Source organism: Phocoena phocoena, chromosome 2 (genome assembly GCF_963924675.1).
Source record: "Phocoena phocoena chromosome 2, mPhoPho1.1, whole genome shotgun sequence".
Taxonomy (NCBI): domain Eukaryota; kingdom Metazoa; phylum Chordata; class Mammalia; order Artiodactyla; family Phocoenidae; genus Phocoena; species Phocoena phocoena.
Window position 1 is genome coordinate 265,134 of NC_089220.1, and position 24,465 is coordinate 289,598.

A 24,465-nucleotide genomic window follows, 5' to 3' on the forward strand; every position below is an offset into this window, starting at 1 on the left:
AAAGTCTGTCTTTTTCACAATGATTGAGGCCCCTAAATTTCCGTGTATAGTTGGGTTTGTTTCTGGACTCCTGGTTTTATTCCACTTGTCCCTGTACAAATACCTCGTGGTTTAATGGATGTAATTTGATATAATACTTTGATATACAGAAGGGCAATTTTCCTCTTCTTTTAGAATTTTCTTTTTTTTTTTTAAATAAATTTATTTATTTATGGCTGCGTTGGGTCTTCGTTGCTGCGCATGGACTTCCTCTAGCTGTGGTGAGCGGGGACTACTCTTCGTTGTGGTGCACGGGCTTCTCATTGCGGTGGCTTCTCTTGCTGCGGAGCACAGGCTCTAGGTGCGCAGGCTTCAGTAGTTGTGGCACACGGGCTCAGAAGCTGTGGCTCGCGGGCTCTAGAGCACAGGCTCAGTAGTTGTGGCGCACGGGCTTAGTTGCTCCACAGCATGTGGGATCTTCCCGGACCAGGGTTCGAACCCGTTTACCCTGCATTGGCAGGCGGATTCTTAACCACTGCGCCACCAGGAAAGTCCTTTTTAGAATTTTCTTGACTGTTCTTGTGCAGTATCTCTTCCAGATGACTTTAGGGTCAGCTTATCAAGTCACTTGAAAATCCTGTTGACATTTTGGTGGGGATTAAATCGACTTTACAAACTGACTCGTGAAGATTTTAAGTATTTACAACATTGCTTTCAAGTGGGAATAAGGCCTTTTCTGATTCAGTTAGAGCTCCTGTCAATCCTACAGTCAAGGTTTAATGGTTTTTGAAAGACGTGGTCTTGGGAGTTCTCCGTTGGCCTAGCGGTTAAGATTCTGGGCTTTCATTCCTGCGACCCGGGTTCGGTCACTGTAACTGAAATCCCGCAAGCCGCGCGGCCAAAAAAAAAAAAAAAAATGTGGTCTTGCACATTTCTTTTCGGGCTCATTCCCGGGGACCGCATGGGTGTTTCGGCGACCGTGAATGGCATCTGAAGATAACTGAGGGCGCGGGTGAGAGGGACACGGAAACGTGATGACACCGGTAACCACAGGTGGCACAAGTGACCGTCAGGGGGTGGGGAGACACGGGGGGGGTCCACACAACAGAGAGCGGGGTTGCATGGGGGCGTAAGGGCACCGCCAGACGGAGCCCGCGGAGGCATTAAGAGCCGCGGAGCCTGCCCACAAGCCCGGAGGGAGGGGCGGGCGGTCCCGGGCGGTCCCGGGCGAGGGTCTCCACCCTCAACCTGCGCCAATCCGTCGCAGAGCTCTGCTTCTCAGACCCCGCCTGAGGCCCCGCCCACAACAAGGTACGCCCACAGTCCCTGGTCCCGCCCATAAGGCCCTCAGGTCCCGCCCACCACTCCCCTGCTCTCGCTCCTAAGGCCCCGCCCACAAACCGCGGTCCCGCCCATCTGGCCCCGCCCCCGCAGGCCGTTCAGCCTTTCCTCCTGCTGCTGGCGCGGTGCCGTTACGGACTGTAGGTCCCAAGTTCCGAGGCCTGGTGGTTGCGTCCTGGCCCGGAGGCCGCGGGTTCGAGTAGTCGCGTCTTCGCCGCGGCCCCGGAGCCCGTGCCCGTTCCGCGGGGCGCGACCGTGGCGGGCAGCACCGTCCCGGCCCGCGCGGCGAATCTGCCGCTGCGAATCGGCGGGCTCGGCGGCGGCGGCCTCGCGAGAGTCTGGGCGGCGCGGACGCGGCTGCGGACGGGCCCGCGGACGGGCCCGGCGGACGCGCGGACCGGCGGGCTGACTGGAGCCGGGGCCGGCGGGCGGGGGCCCGGCCTGGAGCCGCCGGCATGACTGGCCGCGTGTGCCGCGGCTGCGGCGGCACCGACATCGAGCTGGACGCGGCGCGCGGCGACGCCGTGTGCACCGGCTGCGGCTCGGTGCTCGAGGACAACATCATCGTGTCCGAGGTGCAGTTCGTGGAGAACAGCGGCGGAGGCTCGTCGGCCGTGGGCCAGTTCGTGTCGCTGGACGGTGGGTCCCGGCGGGGCTGGCGGGGCGGAGGACCGGGTGACCAGTGGCCTCCGTGCTTGTGCGGTTCTGGCTTTAGTAACGGAACTTACCGGAACAGGGGACAGGATGCGGCCTGGGGTCGGGGTCGTGGCCCATCCCCCTCAGCGCAGTCCCTTCGCTCCTTGGGGGGACAGTTGTTTGAATCTGGGGGTCGGGGACGTCAACGCGTCCCCTCTCAGTCATCATAGTCGATCCAGCTCCTTTCGGGTTACAGTTGTATGAATTTAAACACATTTGGATTCGAGTAACACCACAGCGAGGATAGGGTTCCACAGCCCCACGCCTCCCCGCAGCGGCAGCTGCCCTCCGTCCCTGCAGTCTTGTTTTTCAGGAAGGCCGCGTAAATGGAACCAGCCCGTGGGCCACCTTCGGAGACTGGCTTCTGTCCCTCAGCCCTGTGCCTTTGGGATTCACCCAGGCTGTTGCGAGGATCTGGGCTCCTTCCTGTGCACGGCCCACGATTTAGTGAAGGACCTTTGGTTTGTTTCCAGTTGGGGGTGATTATGAATAGAGCTGCTAAAAACTTCGAGGATGGCTTCTTCCGTGGACACAGGTTTTCATTTCTCTAGGGTGGTTACCCAGGAGTGGATGGTAGCCGTATGTTTAACCTTATAACAAACCACCAAATGGATTTTCAATGTGGCTGGCACCGTTTTGCATTCTCACTAATTGCTTCACCAGAACTTGGTGTTGTCTCAGTGTTTCTATATATTTTGGGTGTGTTTCTAGTGTGTTGTGGTGCCTCATCTCCGTGTTGATGCATTTTCCTAATGCACAGTGATGTTAAACAGCATTTAATGTGCTTATTTGCCATCCCTTAATCCCCCTTGCTGAAATGTCTGTTCAAGTAGCTTTTTGCTCATTTTATATTCAGGTTGTTTGTTTCCTTACTGTTGAGTTTTGAGCATTCTTTAAATATTGTAGTTACAAGTCCTTTGTTAGATACGTGATTTGCAGAGCAGAAGTTTAAAATTTTGATTAAAAGTTTTAAAATTTGATGCAGTCCACTTTATTGATTTTTTTTTCTTTCATGGATTGTACTTTTCTCTTGTTGCAGAGCATGGGCTCTAGGCACGCGGGCTCATTAGTTGTGGCTCGCGGGCTCTAGAGCGCAGGCTCAGTAGTTGTGGCACATGGGCTTAGTTACTTCGCAGCATGTGGGATCTTCCCGGACCAGGGCTCAAACCCGTGTCCCCTGCATTGGCAGGCAGATTTTCAACCAGTGCGCCACCAGGGAAGCCCCCGGTAGTGAGTCTTGAAATCAGATGTTGTGATTCCTCCAGCTTTGCTCTTCCTTTTCAGAATTGTTTTAGTTATTGTAGTTCCCTTCCCTTTTCATTCAATTTTAGAATAAGTTTGTGTATATTTACAAAAAATCTTGCTGGGGCTTTGACTGGAATTGCATTAAATCTCTTGATAAATTTGGAGAGATTTGCCATTTTTACTGTATTGTGTCTTCCAATCCATGAGCACAGATGTCTCTCCATTCGTTAGGTTTCCAGTGATCTTCCATCATGGTTTGAAGTTTTCAGCATATAGCTCCTGTACATATTTTAGATGTTTACCTGAGACCCAAATAGAGCTGTTGTCAATAGTATTTTTCAGAAATTCAGTTTTCAGTTGTTCATGGCTGGCATATAGGAATACCGTTGATTTCTGCCATTGGCCTGTTTCCTGTGAGCTTGCGAAACTTACTAGTTCTAGGAGTATTTTTAAAAATAGATTCCTTGGGATTCTTGATGTAGACAATCATATTATCTCTAAATAGGGGCTGTTTTCTTTCTTTTGTTCCTGTTTCTTGCTTTTGAGCAGACATGCTTGCCTTCTTCCCAGTCTTAGAGGGAAGCATTCCCTCTCCTCCCACGCAATATGATGTTAGCTATAGGTTTTTGATACCTGTTCTTCATCAGTAAAGTTGAGGACGTTCTCTTTCCACTCCTAGTTCGCTGAAAGTTTTTATCATGAGCGGATGATGAGTTTTGTTTTTCTTCTTTGGTCTGTCAGTGTGGCTCGTTTTTGAATGTTCAACGTGCTTTGCATTCCTAGGGTAAACCCACTCGATCACTGGGTATTATTCTTTGTATGTGTTGCCTAATTAGATTTGTTGATCTTTTGTTGGGAAGTCTTACATTTTTGTTCACATGGTATATTAGTGTGCAGTTTTCTTGTAATGTCTTTGTCTGGTTTTGACGTCAAGGTAATGCGCCTCCTGGAATGAGTTGGGAAATGTTCCCTTCTCTTCCGTTTTCTGGAAGGATTGTGTAGAATTGGTGTTATTTCTCTGACTGGTGGAATCTACTAATGTAGCTATCTGGGCCTGGAGGTTTCTTTTTCAGAAGTTTTTAATTACAGGTTCAGTTTCTTTAATAGTTGTAGGTTTTATTTATATTTTAGAATATCTCTTTCATGTCGGGTGAGTTTGTTGTTTTGAGGATTTGGTCCATTTGATCTAAGTTGCTGAATTTATGCACGTAGAGTTGTTGGTACTATTCCCTTATTCTTTGGATGTCTGCAGGGTCTGTAGTGGTGTCTCATTTTCCTTTCAGATATTGGTGTTTTGCATCTTCTCTCTTTTTCCCTTTGTTTCTCCTGCTGGAAGTTTATCAATTTTTTTGATCTTTCCAAAGAACCAGTTTTGGGTTTCATTGCTTTTTCTCTCCTGTTTTCTGCATGGCACACGGCTTTTTGTTGTTCTTTGTTTTTTTTTCGTCTTTGTGTCCTTCCTGAGCAACTTCCTGGGACTGCTGTGGGGGAGTCTCCCTGGCACTGTGTTTGCAGCTTTGTCACATGTTGCCAAACTGCCCCCTCAGTCATCCAAGACTTTGATGCCTGTTGGGAAGAGAGTAACAACGACAGTAAGAAGGAATAATCATAGTAGCTGACACTTAGGGTTTCCCATGGGAGGCACTGTGCTGCGTGCATCCCTTGTACCTGATGACAGCCTGTCCTCACTGCGGACGACAGAGCTGGGTGCAGAGGAGTCCTGGACGTGAGAGATGTGCTGCCACCTGTGGGCAGTGACGTTGGTCCCACGGCCTGTGAGCACAGGCTCAGAGCTGGGTGCCCTTTGGTGGTGTGATTTAAAGGTGGTATGAACCTGGGCTGGCTCTGTCCGGTGGGCTCACTCTCTGGAGGGAAGCGCTGCAGGGGTTGTGGGTTCTCAGCTCCTGTGTAGAGGGCGGAGAGGGAGGGGCAAGCGGCGCCGCCTCCTCCAGCAGCCCCTCCCTCCCCTGGGTGGATCCCTCCCAGACTCCTGGCCTCCTCCCTTCCCCATCACAACAGCAGCCACCCTGGTAGTCAGCTCTGGCTGCTGTCAGCCTCCCTGGTGCGGAGTGTGTGCCCAGCTGGCCCCCCAGCTCTTCCTTTGCTCCAGCCTCATCCTGGAAGCTGGGCCTTCTCTCTGGGGTGCCCTTGTGCAGGGCCCAAGGCCGCTGTCTTTCTTAAGCGTTCTTGTTTACTCTTTGAGAAGGAGTGGTGGATGGTTAGCTCCTCAGTTTACTTGAGAATATGTAAATTAGACGTCAGGGCCCTGTGGCCAGCGGCCCTGTCACCAGCTGGGTTTCTGACTGTGACCCACGCCCAGGGTCCAGAGGCGAAGAATCCCAGTCCCCCTGGGTCCCCTGGTAGATATTTGAGGACCGGCAAAGTGTGAGTCCAGCGTCCCAGGCTGGACTCACAGAGTGGTGGCAGCTAGGGTGGTGCCGGGGACATCTGGGCTGTGTCTTTCAGTTGATGGGCAGCTGGTGAGGGGGTGGGCGTGGCTGAAAGAAGGGATGGATGTGAGGACTGCAGAATGGCAAGGTGGTGGGCAGAGCTGGGGCAGCTGGGCCTCTGCGGGCCTGAGGAGGGTCCCACTGAGTCATGGGGGAAGGGCTCACCAGAGCGTCAAGGAGCTCAGGGGCAGAGTAGGGCTTCCTGGCACAGGCCCACGCCAGCATCCCGTCCCTGGTGTTGGTGCTGAAGGTCTCGAGGACAGCAGGTCTTTCCCCTGGGTGTCCCCTGCAGTTGATGGTGCACGGTGAGCCTGCGGGCCCCTCCCGGGAGCTGTACCTGCTGCTCCCACAGGATGAAACCCAGAGGCAGAGGGAGCTCCTGCTTCCCTGGGTCCTTCCCTTCCTCTTCTGGGGTGCACCCCCAAGGGTTCCATGACCACAGCTTTTAATCGCTGCAAACTTTGTCCCTGAAGTCAAGGTGTCTGTAAGTGCTAGTGTTCTCGTGGTTATGAGTAATGAGGTGCTTTCCATGCGTAAAACGATGAGGAAGGTTTGGTGCTCGCTGGGGCAGCTCCCTGGGTCCTAAAGAACAGCAGACCCACCTGCCCTCTGCCTGGCTTGTGCCCTGCCCGGAGAGGGTTCTCTCGGCCACAGCCTACCAGGTGTCCTGGCCAAGCTCTGATCCTGGAGTTTCAGAGGTTCTGCATCTCTGTTTCTATCTTGTGGCCCCTCAGAGCCCCACTGAGTTCCTGCGGGAAGGGACCTGCTCTCAGGAAATGGCTGAGTTTTGTCCTGGAGGCACTTGCGTGAGAGAGGAATGTTGTTCCTAAAATGTCATTTGCTGCTTTTATCACCTGCCATGCTGCATGCTGCGTGGTTTCCATAATCAGACTTCTAATCGTGACAAAACAGGCTCTTCAGTAGCTGTGTCTGGTTGACAGAAGTTTAGGCTGCCGCCACTGTTTAGCTGTTGATTCACTGACCGCGAGAGGTCTGTGTCCAGCCACAGCCCCATGCCCGGGGCTCAGTGTGGACTTGCTGAGTGTCTTTCGGGTGCCTTAGGGGAGTTATGCCAACGTCCAAGCTCAGGTCGAGGGGCCACTGGATTCCTCTTCCGTCCTGGAACCGCCCAGCTGGACCTCGTGCAGTTGTCCCCCCTTAAAAGGAGTTTCACAGCAGTGACAGAAACCCCTCACTTTAAATAAAATGAATACAGACTTAGGAAAGGTTTTGCTAACCCATGTGGGAGGGATCCGTGAGTGAAATGGAGGACGGGGCTTTGTGCTGCTTTTCTGTTTGCGGTCTTGGGGTGTTGGTGTTGCTGGCTTTGTCCTCAGTGCTCAGCGTGGCCGAGAAGCACCCACCCGCCCCCCCACCAAGTTGCAGGGGTCAGGCCTTTGCACCTTCTTGCTTTTGCAGCCACAGCTGGGAGGGGCACAGGTGCCTCTGGGTGGAATTTCTGGCCCCTCCCCTGCTGTCCACAAGGGGGCAGTCTTGGCCCGGTTGTGCTGATAAGAACTGCAACTTCTACTTGTTAGATGTAGCTGGTTGTATCTTGTTTGTTACAGGATCTTGTTATAGAAAATATCAAATGTTTTTAGAAGTAGAGGGAATAATATGAAGGGCATCTGAAAGACGAGTACAGCATGCATTGATGGTTTTGGTCATAGGTGGTACTCAAGCTTTCCTTCACGCTTCAGGGGACCCTAGCCCCGTGCTGTTAGCTATTTGAGACTTGCTGAGTAAGCACTTTTCATAGGCTCCACCACTGCTTTCCAGGTGTTATCTACTGTAACCAAATCCCCAGTGGGTAGTATTTGTTGAATAAAAGAATATGCATCCATTTGGCAAGCAGGTTTTGACCTGCCCCCTCCCTTCCCCCAGCTGGCTGGACCTAGTAAGGCACCTTCCTTGCCAGGACTTAGTCCCTGTTTCTCCCAGGAGCACATGCAGGACTGGGGCTACGTACAAGGCCTTGGAGAGCACCAGGTGGTGTGTGTGTATATGTGAGCGTGCGTGAGTGTGCACGGGGCAGCAAGCATCAGCTCCCAGAGCAGGCGGGGCCGGGGCAGCCCCAGGAAGCGTGACTGGGGCGTTGGGGAGAGACAGGGAAGGACAGCACCGCAGCGGGAAACAGAGGTCCTGGAAGTGCAGGGGGGAGCGCGTGCAGGGAGTGCGGGGGTGGGGGTGGAGTGAGGGGAGAGGGTGAGGGGAGGGCGTGACCTCTCAAGGTCTTGCAGTGCCTTCAACGCTCACCCAGAACGAGGCTCCACTCTTACTCAGCAGCATCTTTGGGTGACCTGCCCTGGTCGCTTCCCATCTGTGTCTAAGCAGGGAGAGCTGGCTGGGAGGAAGGCCCCCCAGGGTCCTTGTGCCTGGAAGGTGGGGCTTCAGGGGATTTACACCCTTACGTTGTCCTTTTTCTAATGCAACGTTGTTGTAATTGTTTGCTTAAAACATGTGCTGATTTCCGTTAAAACAATGTGGTGATTTTTTTCCCTTTTTCTCAAATAAAAGTTGGGCAGCACTGCACGCAGGTCAAAATGTGGCCGTCCTCGTCAGGGGGCTGAGGGGTTGTGGGCTTCTCCAGTGGTCCCTACGTCCAAAAGATCACAAATACAACAATCCTGAAGTGTATAAAAGCTGCCACAAAATAGGAGGGAACAAGACGCAGACCCCGTCTCAGGCCGGTGAGCTCATGTCGGGCTTCTGCAGAGTCAGAGGTAACACTGGAGTGTTGGAGGCTCCTCATTTCTGGGCCGGATGGACAGGTCTCCCCTGGGCCCTGCACTGCTCCTGGCCCCTCTCCAGGCCCCCAGTGTGCCCTGCCTGGCCCTCTCCCTCCCTGCCCTCTATGGCCAGCTTCTTGAAGACACTAAGTTTGTGGTAACTTGTCAGGGCAGTGATAGAAAACCAGCACACCCAGGGTGACAGCAAAACCTTCCCCAGGCACCGCCACCTGTCCCCAGGCTCCACATCCTACTGTGAGAGAGCCATGGGCTCCCTGCCAGTACCCACTGGGGCCGGCGCTTAGACCCCACTGTCGGACCACAGGAGTTGGTGGGGGACGCTGCCCAGCCCTGGGCCTCAGCCCCAGGGAAGCTGCTGAGGCGGGGACGCTGGGTGCTGGGGCCACCAGCCAGCCAGCCCCCTGCTGTGCTCCCGGCTACTTCCAGCTGCTCGTAGCCCACTAACTGCCCAGCCAGGCCTACTTGTTGCTCGTTTCAAAGTTTTATTAGCCCATCTGATTTCTTTCTTTCCCAGCTGACCTTTAGAATCGTTTTGCTGAGATCTCTAAAGAATCTTGTTAGTGCTGGTTTGGGATTTGGTTGCAGTCACAGAGAAGCCGAAGGCCGACTTGTTTTCCGCTGTCTGTTCTGGTAGCCGGCCTATGGATGACCCAGAGGTCCCTGCTGGCCCCAGGAGGTGGGCCACGTGTTCTCCTCAGGGGCCTATTCTCAGACTTCAGTGATCTGGCTTCCCAGATCCCTGTCACTTCTGAGTTTCCATTTCATCCTCCAGCAGGCCCTGCACCCTTACCTCCCCCACGTGGCTAACAGTGTGAGGTCGTGTTCCCTAACTTCAGGAGCCTCTAATCCTTTGCTCTGTACTTTGTAACAGGCACACTGGCCTGTGGGATGCGCAGCGCTTCCCCGCTCTCCCGCCTGTGCCTGGCCGCCTGCGCCCCTCACTTAGGCGTGGTGCTCCTTTGAAGGTCGCGCTTCAGCGCTGGGGTTTGTAAGTCTGGTGAACAATCTGGATGTCCACCTGGCTGTCTTCACGGGGTATCAGGGCAGAAGTCCCCGCCCTGAAGCCCTGCAGAGTGGAGCACGTGAGACATCCTGGGGAGGCTTGCAGTTGGTGGGAAGTTCAAAACAGAGCGCCTGTAGGTGCAGCTATAGCTACACGTTGGGTTCCAGGGCTTCCTAGGTTGCTGCTCTGTGGGCGGGCAGCACACAGGTGGGTAGAGGTGCGAGCGTCTCCTGCAGACTGGCTCCTGCCCTCCCCCCCCCCCCGGGAGATGGATGCGATAATAAATGTGAATTGGCTGGCCCAGGGCCCGCAGAGGGCCAAGGTGAGGGGCTGAGCTGGGCCGGGCCAGGCCTGGGCCGTAGTTTGGAGAGCTGTGTGACTGTCTCTTCTGGGACATGGTTAGAGGATGCAGATGGGCATGGTCCACGCCCTCGGCTCCAGGTCAAGGCCACGACCCTGTTAGCAGGGCAGAGGTGTGAGTGGTGCGGTGAGATGCTCGCTGCTGCCTGCCGCTCTGAATCTTGCTCCAGAGACGCTGATGCACGAAAGGGCTGTTGACACCGATCTCTGCCCAGCGTCGGCTCATGAGTCTGATTTGTGTCTCTAGGTGCTGGCAAAACCCCAACCCTGGGCGGCGGCTTCCACGTGAACCTGGGAAAGGAGTCAAGAGCACAGACCCTGCAGAACGGTATTTCCCGCCGTGGGTGCTGCTGGAAGGGGGTGGGCTCCTGAGGCGGGACAGGGATGTGGGACGAAGGATAAGAGTGACAGCCTGCCGTGACCCCCCATCCTTGTCACCAAGCCAGTGCAGGCCCCACTTCTGGGAGGACTTGTTGGCGGAGTCCCCTCCCCGGGTCGTCAGGACCCTGCCTGGGTGCCCTGCAGTGCCCTGGGCCTCCTGCAGGGGCTCTCTGCCAGGGCTACTCTGAGGTCTCTGGACCCTAACGGGCCCACACCTGTTTGTTACAGTTTCAGTCGCGATAAGCACAGGAAAAACAAATTTATAGCAGTTTGATGTGTGGTGCCATTTTTGTTGTATTTTGTAACCATCCCAGTCCGCAACAGATTGGAGAAATGTCTGTTCAAACCTTGGCCTGGGGGCTTCCCTGGTGGCGCAGTGGTTGAGAGTCCGCCTGCCGATGCAGGGGACACGGGTTCGTGCCCCGGTCCGGGAAGATCCCACATGCCGCGGAGCGGCTGGGCCCGTGAGCCACGGCCGCCGAGCCTGCGCGTCTGGAGCCTGTGCTCCGCAACGGGAGAGGCCACAACAGTGAGAGGCCCAAGTGCCGCTAAAAAAAAAAAAAAAAACCTTGGCCTGTTTTTAATTGGGTTATTTGTCTTCTTATTGAATTGTAAAAATTCTTTATGTGTTTTAGATACAAGTCTCTCTTATAAGTTATATGATTTGCAGAAAATTTTCACCCATTCTGTGGGTTTTTTCACTCTCTTGGTGGTATGCTTTGAAGCACAAAGGTTTTCAATTTTGATGATGTGCGGTTTATTTACTCCTTTGTTGCCTGTGCTTTTTGTGTCGTAAGAAAGGTTGCCTGATTCAATCCAAATCACAAAGATTTATGCTTATGTTTCCTTCTGAGTGTTGTGGTTTTAGCTCTTAGGTTGAGGTTTTGATCCACTCTGAGTTAGTTTTTGTGTCTAGTGTAAGGTACGGGCCCTACTTCACTCTTTTGCATGTGGATATCCAGCTTTCTCAGCATCATTTGCCGAACAGACTGTATTCAGTTGGCACCCTTGTCAAAAGTCAGTGACCGTAAACGTGAGGGTTTGGATTCTCCCCTCTGTTCCATTGGTCTGTGTCTGTCCTTTTGCTAGTATCACACAGTTTTGGTTATTGCATCTTTGTAGCAAGTTTTGAAATCAGGAAGTGTGAGTCCTCCCAATTTGTTCTTCATTTTTAACATTGTTTTGTTGACTATTCTGAGTCCCTTGAATTTACATATGAATTTTAGGTTCAGTTTGTCAGTTTCTGCAAAGCAGCCAACTGGGATTCTGATAGGGATTTACATTGACTCTGTAGACCAATTCGGGGAGTATTGCTGTCTTAACAAGATGAAGTCTTCTGAGACCTGAACGTGGAATGTCTTTCCATTGATTTAGGTCTTCCATAATTTGTTTCAACAATTTTTATGGTTTTCAGAGTATAAGTTGTACATTTCTTTGCTAAATTTATTCCTAAATATTTTATTCTTTTTGACTATTGTAAATTGACTTGCTCTTTAAATTTCATTTTTTGGTTGTTTGCTGCCAGTGTATAGAAATATGAGAGGTATTCGTATATTGATCTTGTATCCTGCAGCCCTTGAAAAACCCACGTATTATAATAGCTTTTTTAGCGGATTCCTGAGAATTTTCTATATATAAGATCACGACATCTGAAAATAGATATAGCTTTGCTATACTTTCCAATCTAGACACCTTTTTTTTTTTTTTGCGGTACACGGGCCTCTCACTGCTGAGGCCTCTCCCGTTGCGGAGCACAGGCTCCGGACGCGCAGGCTCAGCGGCCATGGATCACAGGCCCAGCCGCTCCGCGGCATGTGGGATCCTCCCGGACCAGGGCACGAACCCACGTCCCCTGCATCGGCAGGTGGACTCTCAACCACTGTGCCACCAGGGAAGCCCTAGACACCTTTTAATTTTCTTCCCTGACAGCCCTGGCTAGAACCTCCAGCACCACGGTGAATCCCGGTGTCTTATTCCTGATTTCAGGAGAAGTGTCCAGTCTCTCACCATTAAGTGTGATGTTGGCTGTGGTCAGCTCAGGCAGGGACACCCTCTGCTGGGACCTCTCAGACACTCTGTGAGGACGCTGTCAGGAATGTTACGGCACATAAGAGTGCCTCCGTCTTGGGTGTGTCCCTAAGCTCCGCGATCTTCACTTGCATGCTGGGAAGATGGGCTTGGTGAGGTCCAGCATCCTTGCCTATATGCTGGTCACCTTCTCCTTGGCTCTCGAGGACCCGCCTCCTGTAGCTGCTGTGGATGGGAGTGGCCAGCATAGACTCGGCCGCAACTCCCCCGTCCAGTAGGGTTGACATCCGCGTCGGCTGACCGCGTCGGCTGACTACCGTGAGGGCAGGTGGTGGGCTTCTAATTATGACTCGCATCAAAATGTTTTAAATTTTCCATTGAGCTTTTTCCTTTGACCCCATGGGTTTATTAGTGTTGTTGGCTCTTCCAGCTTGAATCTTCTGTGTTTAGAGCTCATACTCTGTTGGATTTCAGTCTTTTGAAATGATTTGACGCTTGCGTTGTGGCCCAACATATGGTCAATTACAATCAGTTTGGGCACTTGAAAATCTTTTTCTGCAAAAAGTGGGGTGTTCTGTACATGTCACTTGGGTCAGATTTCCTCCCAGTGCTCACTGATTTTGGTTCCGCTTGTCTGTCTGTCTGTCACTGAAAGGGCATATTAAGATCTCCGTGATGATTGTGGGTTTGTCCATTTCTACCCATAGTTTTGTTGGTCTTTTGTTTTGCCTGTTTTAAGACTATGTGTATAGAAGTTTAGCGCATACAAACTTATTTATTTAGGCCGTGCTGTGCAGCTTGCAGGATCTCAGTTCCTAAACCAGGGATTGAACCCAGGCCACGGTGGTGAAAGCCCGGAACCCTAACCATTAGACCACCAGGGAACTCCTTAGTGAACACAAATTCACAATTATTCCTGGCTGGTAGCCTGAGTCTCCGTTGCTAAAGTAGTGCTCTGGCCTTCAATCCCACTTGTACTGGCCTAGTTCCACCTGCTTTCTTCTAGCTGGTGCTATCACATAATGTTTCTTTTTCTCTGTGGCTGACTTTAAGATCTTCTGCACATGAAGAAGTTTATCCCCTATAGAGAATGTATCTATTTCCGGACTTCCCTGGTGGCACAGTGGTTAAGAATCTGCCTGCTGGGCTTCCCTGGTGGCGCAGTGGTTGAGAGTCCACCTGCCAATGCAGGGGACACGGGTTCGTGCGCCGATCCGGGAAGATCCCACATGCTGCGGAGTGGCTGGGCCCGTGAGCCGTGGCCGCTGAGCCTGCGCGTCCGGAGCCTGTGCTCCGCAACGGGAGAGGCCACAACAGTGAGAGGCCCGCGTACAGCAAAAAAAAAAAAAAAAAAAGAATCCACCTGCCAATTCAGGGGACACGGGTTCGAGCCCTGGTCTGGGAATATCCCACATGCTGCGGAGCAGCTAAGCCCATGCACCACAGCTGCTGAGCCTGAGCTCTAGAGCCTGCGAGCCACAACTGCTGAGCCCATGTGCCACAACTACTGAAACCCACGCGCCTAGAGCCTGTGCTCGGCAACAAGAGATGCCACCGCAATGAGAAGCCTGCGCACCACAACGAAGAGCAGCCCCCGCTCGCCGCAACTAGAGAAAGCCTGCACGCAGCAACGAAGACCCAACACAGCCAGAAATAAATAAATTTATAAGGAAAAAAAAAAAAGAACGTATATATTTCCAAAAACCAAGAATAGGTGGTACATCAGACTCAAATCAGTTGTAGTTGTAAAGAGCAGCAATCATGCAGACATATTCACGGAAGTAAAACTGGAAACTAGCAATAAAGAAAGAGAAATAACCCACCTAATTTAAAAAAAAACTTCAAATAGCCCTTGGTTTAAGTACAAAATCAAAGCAGAACTCGCGGACTCCTCGGAACGGGCTCGGTGAGGTCTGAGGCCGAGGTGGAGCCCACTCAGCTGTTCGGGGAAGCTCAGAGCCTGGGGGGCAGCCTACTCTGTCGTCCTCCTCACACCTTTCCCGGGGCTCCTGCCTGGGGCCAGCGGCCAGCGGCCTGGCCCCTGAGGAGGGGCTGGCCCTCCCTCTGCCCACCGTGGCAGGTGTACCCTCCTGTCTTCGGCTGCCTCCCCCGGTGTTATCGTCCTATCTCTGTCTGCGTGGGGGCTGCAGGGACCGAGGGGTGCCGTCTCTCCACGAGGCGCCTCTTTTCTCCGGGCCGGACCGGAGCTGACCTGTTGTCCTCCCCCGGGGAAGACTCCTGTCTTTTCACTTCCCACCACCTGCCCCCAGTCTGCTGGGTTGGGTTGAAATCTATGGATTTTACTTCAACTGTTACTCTTTGCGTTAGGTTTTGGGTGCCTTTCTTAGAAAACGAGAGTTGGGAGAGGAACAGACGGCTTGGATTGTGATTCCGTTCACGCGGGGGTCTGCGCCTCCTGGCCCCCTCCCTCCCTGGAGGCGTGTGCCCGCACAGGTCCCTCTCTTGCGCCGTCTCTGGTTTATTGGGAACGTGCTCAGGTCCCAAGTGAGGTGCAACTCAGCGAGAGAGAAGCCCTGGACTCCTCCCTCCGGGCGCCTGGGAGGGGCTGGAGCGGGCGCCCCACCTAGTGTGGAAAGGGCATCCTGGGCACCAGCAAGGGGATTTGGTCCAATCGGAGTTTCCGTCTCACTCTCCTTTTCTTTCTTAATTTGGACCTTTTGGGGTTTTCTCTCTATCTTTGAAGTTCTGAAATGCCTCTAGGCTGGAGCATTGGTCACTGACTTGATGAACCCTTTCATATGAGAGGCATTTTTCAGGGAAACTTCTTATTCTATTCTTTTTGTCTGTTTTTCTTGATATAACGTATGTATAGTAAAGTGCATAAAATATACCAGCCTTAAGTGAACTGCTTGATTAATGTGTATGACTTAAGGCCTGGGCTCAGATCATGGTTGAGCATGTTTCTTGTACCCCAGGAAGCTCCCCACTGTCGATTAGTTTTACTTGGTTTTCTGCTTCAGATAATTAGAATCACAGAGAATGTCCTTCTGGTGTGTGTATATCAGCAGTTTGTTTATTGCCACGTAGAATTTCATTTGTGAATATACCACAACTTATTTATCTGCTTTTCCTATCCATGGACGTTTGGCATCTCCAATTTTGGCTGCCGTGTGTGTTCTTTTTTTTTTTTTTAATACGTTTTTACATTCTTTATTCTTAGCATTTTATTTTTTTGGCTGCATTGGGTCTTAGTTGTGGCACACAGGATCTTTGTTGAGGTGTGCAGGATCTTTCTTTGTGGCGCTTGGGCTCTTTGTTGCGGCGCTGGACTTCTCTCTAGTTGCGGCGCGTGGGCTCTGTAGTTTGCGGCACATGGGCTCTGTAGTTTGCGGCACATGGGCTCTCTCGTTGAGGTACACGAGTTCAGTAGTTGTGGCGTGAGGGCTTAGTTGCCCAGCAGCACGTGGGATGTTAATTCTCTGACCAGGGATCTACCCGAGTCCCCTGCATTGGAAGGCAGATTCTTTATCACTGGTTTCCTTTGCTGTGCAAAAGCTTGTAAGTTTGATTAGGTCCCATTTGTTTATTTTTGTTTTTATTTCTGTTGCCTTGGGAGACTGACCTAAGAAAACAGTGGTACAATTTATGTCAGAGAATGTTTTGACTATGATCTCTTCTAGGAGTTTTATGGTGTCATGTCCTTTATTTATTTATTTATTTGGTTGTGCCGGGTCTTAGTTGTGGCAGGCGGGCTCCTTAGTTGCAGCTCTTCGGCTCCTTAGTTGCGGCTCACCAGCTCCTTGGTTGCAGCATGCAGGCTCCTTAGCTGTGGCATGCGAACTCTTAGTTGTGGCATGCATGTGGCATCTAGTTCCCTGACTAGGAATCAAACCCAGGCCCCCTGCATTGGGAGCATGGAGTCTTATCCACTGTGCCACCAGGGAAGTCCCTATGGTGTCATGTCTTATGTTTAAGTCTTTAAGCCATTTTGAGTTTATTTTTGTGTATGGTGTGAGTGTGTTTTCTAACTTCATTGATTTACATGCATCTGTCCAACTTTTCCCAGCACCACTTGCTGAAGAGACTGTCTTTTTCCCATTTTATATTCTTGCCTCCTTTGTCGAAGATTAATTGACTGTAGGTGTATGGGTTTATTTCTGGGCTCTCTATTGTGTTCCGTTGATCTGTAAGTCTGTTTTTGTACCAATACCACACCATTTTGATTACTGTAGCTTTGCAGTATTGTCTGAAGTCTGGGAGAGTTATGCCTCCTGCTGTGTTTTTTTTCCTCAGGATTGCTTTGGCAATTCTGGGTCTTTTATGGTTCCATATAAATTTTTGGGTTATCTGTTCCTGTTCTGTGAAAAATGTCATGGGTATTTTGATAGGGATCACATTAAATCTGTAGATTGCTTTGGATAGTATTGCCATTTTAACAATATTAAGTCTTCCAATCCAACAGCATGGGATATCTTTCCATTTCTTTGAATCCTCTTTAATTTCCTTTATTAATGCTTTATAGTTCTCAGCATATAAGTCTTTTACCTCCTTGATCAGGTTTATTCCTAGGTGTGTATATATATATATTTTTTTGGTGTTATTTTAAAAGGTATTGTTTTTTTTACATTCCCTTTCTGATATTTCACTGTTGGTGTAAAGAAATGCAGCCAATTTTTGATTGTTGGTCTTGTATTGTGCTACTTTGCTGAATTCATTTATTAGGTCTAGTAGTTTTTGTGTGGAGTCCTTAGGGTTTTCTATATATAGTATCCTGTCATCTGCATGTAGTGACAATTTTACTTCTTCCCTTCCAATTTGGATACGTTTTATTTCTTTTTCTTGTCTGATTGCTGTGGCTAGGACTTCCAATACTATGTTGAATAGAAGTGCTGAGAGTGGGCATCCTTGACTTGTTTGAGATTTTAGCAGGAGGGCTTTTAGCTTTTCACTGTTGAGTATTATATTGGCTGTGGGTTTGTCATAAATGGCTTTTATTATGTTGAGATATGTTCCCTCTATTCCCACTTGGGTAAGAGTTTTGATCATGAATGGATGTTGAATCATGTCAAATGCTTTTTCTGCATCATTTGAGGTGACCATGTGGTTTTGGACTTTTCTTTTGTTAATGTGGTGTATTACATTGATTGGCTTGCGAATGTTGAACCATCCTTGTGAACTTGGGATAAATCCCACTTGGTCGTGGTGTATGATCTTTTTTATTTTTATTTTTTTTTGTGGTACGCGGGCCTCTCACTGTTGTGGCCTCTCCCGTTGCGGAGCGCAGGCTCAGCGGCCATGGCTCATGGGCCCAGCTCCTCCGCGGCATGTGGTATCTTCCCGGACCGGGGCATGAACCCGTGTCCCCTGCATCGGCAGGCGGACTCTCAATCACTGCGCCCTGTATAATCTTTTTTATGTGTTATTGGATTCGGTTTGCTAATATTTTGTTGAGAATTTTTGCATATGTGTTCATCAGAGATATTGGCCTGTCATTTTCTTTTTTGGTGGTGTCTTTGTCTGGTTTTGGTATCAAGGTGATGGTGGCTTCATAGAATGTCTTTGGGAGTGTTCCCTCCTCTTTATTCTTTTGGAAGAGTTTGAGAAGGACTGGTCTAAATTCATCTTTGTATGTTTGGTAGAATTCGCTTGTGATGCCATCTGGTCCTGGACTTGTTTGTAGGGAGGTTTTTGTTTTGTTTTGTTTTGTGTTGTTAACAGATTCTATTTCACTTCTAGTGATTGGTCTGTTCAAATCATCTATTTCTTCTTGATTCAGTTTTGATGGGCAGTATGTTTCTAGAAAGTTGTTCATTTCTTCTCGGTTGTCAGATTTGTTGCTGTATAGTTGTTCATAGTATTCTCTTATTTTTTGTTTTGTATTTCTGCGGTGTCAGGTGAGATTTCTCCTTTTTCATTTCTTATTATGTTTATCTGGGTTCTCATTTCTTCTTGGTGAGCCTGGCCAGAGGTTTGCCAATTGTGTTTACCCTTTCAAAGAACCAGCTCTTGGTTTTCCTGATTTTTTCCCCTATTTTTAAAAATCTCTATCTCATTTATTTCCTCCATGATCTTTATTATTTCCTTCCTTCTGCTGACTTCAGGTTTTGTTTGTTCTTCTTTTTCTGATTCTTTTAGGTGGTAGGTTAGGTTGTTTACTTGAGATTTTTCTTGTTTTTTGATGAAGACCTGTATTGCTATGAACTTCCCTCTAAGAACTGCTCATGCTGTATCCCATAGATTGTGTACGGTTGTGCTTTCATTGTTGTCTGTCTTAAGGTATTTGTAGCATGTTATTTAGTCTTCATGTAGTCTTTTTTTTTTTTTTCTCATTTCTTTCCTGGGGTTGATGTCTAGTTTCATTGGCATTTTGGTCAGAGAAGATGCTTGAAATAATTCCTGTAGTTTTAAATTTGTTGAGGTTAGTTTTGTGCCCTAGTATGTGGTCAGTCCTAGAGAGTGTTCCATGTACGTTTGAAAAGAATGTGTATTCTGGTGGTTTTTTATTGGATGTAATGTCCTGAAAGTATCAATTAAGTCTAACTGTTGTATTATTTAGGACCTCTGTTGCCTTATTGATTCTCTGTCTGGAAGATCTGTCCATTGAATGAGTAGGATGTTAAAGTCTTCTACTATTATTGTATTCCTATCCTTGTCTGCCTTTATCTCTGTTAGTATTTGTTTTATGTATTTGGTGCTCCTATATTAGGTGCATATATGTTGATGAGTGTAAAATCCTTTTCTTTTATTGATCCTTTATCTTTCCTCATGGCCTTTGTTTTAAAGTCTATTTTGTCTGATACGAATAGTGTGACTCCCACTTTTTTGTCATTTCAGTTTGCACGAAATGTCTTTTTCCATTCCCTCACTTTCAATTTGTGTGTGTCCTTTGCCCTAAAGTGGGTCTCTTGTAGGCAGCGTGTTATAGGCTCTTTTTTGTAAAAAAAAAAATTATTTATTTATTTTTGGCTGTGTTGGGTCTTTGTTGCTGCACGTGGGCTTTCTCTAGTTGTGGTGAGCGGGGGCTACTCTTTGTTGCGGTGTGTGAGTTCCTCATTTCGGTGGCTTCTCTTGCTGTGGAGCACAGGCTCTAGGCGCGTGGGCTTCAGTAGTTGTGGCACATGGGCTCAGTAGTTGTGGCTCACGGGCTTAGTTGCTCCGCGGCATGTGCGATCTTCCTGGACCAGGTCTCGAACCCATGTCCCCTGCATTGGCAGGCGGATTCCTAACCACTGATCTACCACCAGGGAAGCCTGGCTCTTGTTTTTTTAAACTCCAGTCTGCCACTCTGTGTCTTTTGATTGGAGCATTCAGTCTATTGACATTTAAGGTACATATATATTTATTGCCATTTCAGACCTTGTTTTGCAGCTGATTCTTTGTTTCTTCTTTGTTCCTTTCTTTTTGTTTTTCTTTTTGTGGTTTGATGATTTCCTTTCATGCTTGTGTTCTTTTCGGTTTTGGTGAATCTGTTGTATATTTTTGATTTGCGGTTGCCCTGTTTCTCAAGTGTGTCAACGCCTCCTTATATCTGCTTGCTTTAGACTGATAGTCATATAGGCTTAAACACATTCCAAAAAAAAAGAAAAAGAATCTGCATTTTCTTACTGTCCTTCCCCACATTTTATGACTTTGTTGTCCCTTTTTACATCTTCATGTTTATCCTTTTGTTGTTCCTTGTGTTTATCATTGCTTTCACAAATAGGTGTTTTTTCTTTTTGATCTGTTAACTGGATAATTTAAGTGATTTACTGTCCAATTGTGATTTCTTCCTTCCTATATCTTCTTGCTTCTTTTCTATTTAGAGATGACCTTTCAATATTTCTTTCAGGATAGGTTTAGTAATTGCTGTATTCTTTTCGTTTTTGCTTGTCTGAGAAATTCTTTATTTTTCCTATTCTAAATGATAATCTTGCTGGGTAGAGTATTCTACAGTAGGTTGCAGAGTTTTTTCTTTCAAGACTTTGAGTGTATTTTACCACTCCCTTCTGGCCTGCAGTGTTTCTGCAGAGAAATCAGCTGATAGCCTTACGGGAGTTCCCTTGTAATTAACTCTGTTTTTCTCTTGCTGCCTTTAGAATCTTCTCTTTATCTCTACATTTGTCATTTTCATTATAGTATTTCTTGGTGTATGTCTGTCTGGGTTCATCTTGTTTGGGACCCTCTATACTTCCAGTATCTGGATGTCTGTTTCCTGCTTTAGGTTTGGGAATTTCTCAGCCACAATTTCTTCAAACACATTCTCGGTCCCCTTTTCTCTTTCTTCTCCTTCTGGAATCCCTATTATGTGTACATTGGCTTGCTTTATATTATCCCATATGTCTCTTATATTGCTTTCATTCTTTTCATTTGGCTTTCTGTCTGCTGATTTGATTGGGCAATTTCCACTATTCTGTCCTCCAGGTCACTTATTCTTTGTTCTGCATTATTCATTCTGGTTCTCTGCCTTTAGCTCAGCTTTTGTCTCAGCAAATGAATTTTCTAATTTTTCTTTGCTCCTCTTTATAGTTCTAGTTCCTTTTTACAGTAATCTGCATTTCTGTCAATAGCCTTTCTTAATTCTTTCAGTATTTTCATTACTGACTTTTTGAACCTGGTGTCTGTTAGACTGAAGAGGTTTCACTGCCCTTTCAGGGGAGTTCTCTTGGTCTTTTAAGTGAGAGTGCTTCCTCTGCCTCTTCATTTTGTTTATGTTTCTCTTTTTTTTTTCTGTGGTACGCGGGCCTCTCACTGTTGTGGCCTCTCCCGTTGCAGAGATGCGCAGGCTCAGCGGCCATGGCCCACGGGCCCAGCCGCTCCGCGGCATGTGGGATCTTCCTGGACCGGGGCACGAACCCGTGTCCCCTGCATCAGCAGGCGGACTCTCAACCACTGCGCCACCAGGGAAGCCCTGTTTATGTTTCTCTTACTCTGTGAGTTCAGGAGAAACAAATCTCTACTGTCGTCCCGGAGGGCTGTGTATATGCCGGCGCGTCTCTGTGTAGCTTGTGTGGGTTTCATATGTTTTTGGCGTGAGGGCTGTTCTTGCTTTGGACGCTTGCTGTCTCCTTCTTCAGCATGTGCCGGCATTTATCCCCTTGAGAGGGGCGTGCAGGTGCATGGCCCACGCGCATGCTCCCGGGGGCGCAGGGCAGCGGTTGGCTTCTGGTCATGGGTCCCTGGTGGAGGCAGCTGGCTGCACGTACTCGGGAGACAGGGCAGTGGTTGGCGCCGGCTCGAGGGACCCTTGGCAGTGGTGGGCTGCCTATGCTCCGGGAAGGTGGGGGCAGTGACCTGCACCCGCTCACAGGACCCTTGGCAGCGCTGGCCCGCACTGCCTCTGAAGTCTGAGATGGCAGCAGTGACTAGCGCCCGCCCCTAGAGCTCTTGCAGGCGGTGCCCTGCCGCGTGAGAGCACGGAGAAAGAAGCTCCTGTGGTGGGCCCGTTCCTCTCCTTGTGTGCCCCCCAACAGTGATGCCCTGCCTCTCTGGCAGGCCCAGTCTTCTTCCTGGACTCCCTCATTTGTGGCTCACCACACCCCAGCCCCTCAGGCTGTCTTCGTGCAGCCAAGCCCGGTCCTCTCCCCAGGGTCTGACCTCCAAAGCCCAAGCCTCAGCACCCAGACCCCACCGGTCCCAGTGGACGGGCGTCTCAGACTGTGGAGAGCCTGTCGGCACCGATCCTCTGTGCAGGTCTCTCTCTGCTCTGCGCTCCCCTCTGTCCTGACAGATGTCCGCACCAGTGAGGGGACTTCCCGTGTGTGGAAAGCTTTCCTCTTTCACAGCTCCCTCCCAGGGCAGAGGTCCTGTCCTGATTCCCTTCTCTCTTTTTTCCCTTTTTTTTTGTCCTACCCAGTTACGTGGAGATTTTCTTGCCCTTTTGGAGGTCTGAGGTCTTTTGCTAGCATTCAGTAGATGTTCTGTGAGAGTTCCACAGGTAGATTGTATTTTTTATTTTTAAAAATTTTTTGCCGCACCTCGCAGCATGTGGGATCTCAGTTCCCCGACCAGGGATCGAACCCGCGCCCCCTGCCGTGGAAGCGCAGAGTCTTAACCACTGGACCGCCAGGGAAGCCCCTGTAGATGTATTTTTGATGTATCTGTGGGAGGTGAGCTCCGCATCCTACTTCTCCACCATCTTGATCCGCTCTCTCGAGGTTTGCATTTTTCACTGTGGACATCCAGTTACAACACCATTTGTCAAAGAGACCATTCTTTCCTAGTCAATTGCATTGGTCCATTTGCCATAAATAAAGTGACCGTAGACGGAGGAGTCAATTCCAGACTCTGGTAAGACACCACAGACACACTCTGTAACTGCTGTCGGTTGGTCTGTCTGTCCTGAGCTAGTGCTACATTGTCCTGATCACTGGGCATTCCAGTGGTAACGTGGTGGTGTGAGTTCTCCAGCTTTGTTGTTGTTCTTCGAGATTGTCTTGGCTATTCTAGCTCCTTTGCGTTTCAAAATAAATGTTAGAATCAGCTTGTTGGTTTCCACAGGGAAACCTGCCAGTTTTTTGATTGGGATTTGCATTGAATCTATAGATCAATTTGTTTCGCTTACTTATGAAATCTAATAGTTTATAAATTCTCTCCTTCATTAACACTCATGTGGTCTAGGACTAGACATTATTGCTTCTTCCTTTCCCGTCTTTATGGTCATCATTTATTTTCAGGGCTTTGTTACATTTTTATTGCTGTGTGTTGCTACACTCTCCAGGGAGGTGCTGAATAGAATGGTGGGGTTGGGTGTTCTTGTCTGATTCCTGACAGTGATGGGAAGTGGTCAGTATTTCTCTGTTATTGAGAATGATGTTAGCATTTTGTCACATGCTTCTTTGTATTATTGAAATGATTATATATATTTTCTGTTAATTTTGTTATTGTAATTAATTACACTGATTGATTTTGTGAATGTGAAGCTCACCCCACATTTCTGGAATAAATCTCATTGGGTCTCGATGCATTGTTCTTTTTTTTGTTCTCTGTAAGAGCTATGTGTGATTTGCCTGTTTCTTCTTTAAATGTGTGGAAGAATTTACTAGCGAAGCCATCTGGGCTTTGAGTTTTCCTTGTAAGGAGATTTTAATTACAGATACATTTCTTTAACAGGACAATTTTAAATAGGATTTTACTGGGACCACTTAGGTTTTCTATTTCTTCTTGTCAGTTTTGGTAAGATGTGCTTTTCAATTTAATATCTGTTTCAGTAATTCAAATTCAGATTTGTTGTCATGGTCTTTCGTGATATCCTCTTATGCTTTTACTGCGTTTCCTAGATTTTTAGTGATGCTCTCCTTTTATTCCTGACATTAGTGATTTACGCTTTATCCCTTTTTCTCTTCATTGATCTTGCTAGGAATTGGTCAGTTTAGCAATTGTGTTAATCTTTTCAAAGAGTGAATTTGGCTTTGTTGATCTTCTGCTGTCTGTTTGCTATTTGATTGGGTTCTGTTCTTTATTATTCTCTTTCTTCCACATCTTCTGTGTAGTTCATTATTCTTTTTTGGCTTCTTAAGTTGGAAACTTCATCAGTTTTTCAGGCTTTCTTTTTCTAATATTTGTATTTAAGCTGTACATTTCTCTAAGCTTTGGTCTAGCTGTAACCTCCAAGTTTTGAGATAGCTATTTCTTTTTTTGTTTGTTTTTTGTTGTTGTTGTTGTCGTTGTCGAAGTATAGTTGATTTACCATGTTGTGTTACAGATAGCTATTTCTCCTTTTAGTTCTGTGGGTTTTTAAAAAGTTTTTATTTAAAATAGTGTCAGACCTGCAGACTTACAGCAGAGTTGCAGATATAGCACCCTGAGCATTCCGGTCCCCAGCTTTCCCGGTAACCCACACATGGTCCATAACCTTGGCACAGTGATCCATGCTGAGAAGGTGTGGCACGTGGCACAGGGCTGCTGACGACGCTGCACATCTGGCTCCCTGTCCCGGTCTGCCCACTCATGCCCTCTCTGCTTCAGGGTCCAGTCAGGGCCCCCGGGCTGCATGTAGCCTCACCTTCCATAGTCTCCTCCCATCTGTGACAGTTTCTCCCAACCTGGACACACGGGAAGAGTCCTGGGTGGGTGTTTTATAGAAGGTTCCTCAGTTTGAGTTTGCTGTGGATTCTGGGGGGAGATCCCACAGAGACATGGCGCCTTTCTCTTTGCCCCATAGCAGGGCTACCTCAGGTCATGTGACTTGGCACTGGTGATGTTGGCCTAGAACACTGCCAGACTCCTCCACAAAATGTCTCACGTGTTTCTTTTCCATCCTCTGTCCCTTAGAAGCAACTCACTGAGTCCAGCC

General features: G+C 48.8%; 1 protein-coding gene across 2 annotated transcripts in view; it reads left to right on the top strand.

The window, feature by feature from the left end:
* Positions 1-1,775: 1,775 nt before the first annotated feature.
* BRF1 (BRF1 RNA polymerase III transcription initiation factor subunit) overlaps positions 1,776-24,465 on the top strand; it is a 70,227-nt gene continuing 47,537 nt past the window's right edge. Inside the window, exons 1-2 of one of the 2 annotated variants that reach the window (XM_065871406.1) lie at positions 1,776-1,959; positions 10,072-10,152. In XM_065871406.1, coding sequence (XP_065727478.1) covers positions 1,776-1,959; positions 10,072-10,152 — 265 coding nt within the window. The remainder of the gene's footprint in view (positions 1,960-10,071; positions 10,153-24,465) is intronic. The other variant, XM_065871407.1, reaches the window with a different exon arrangement.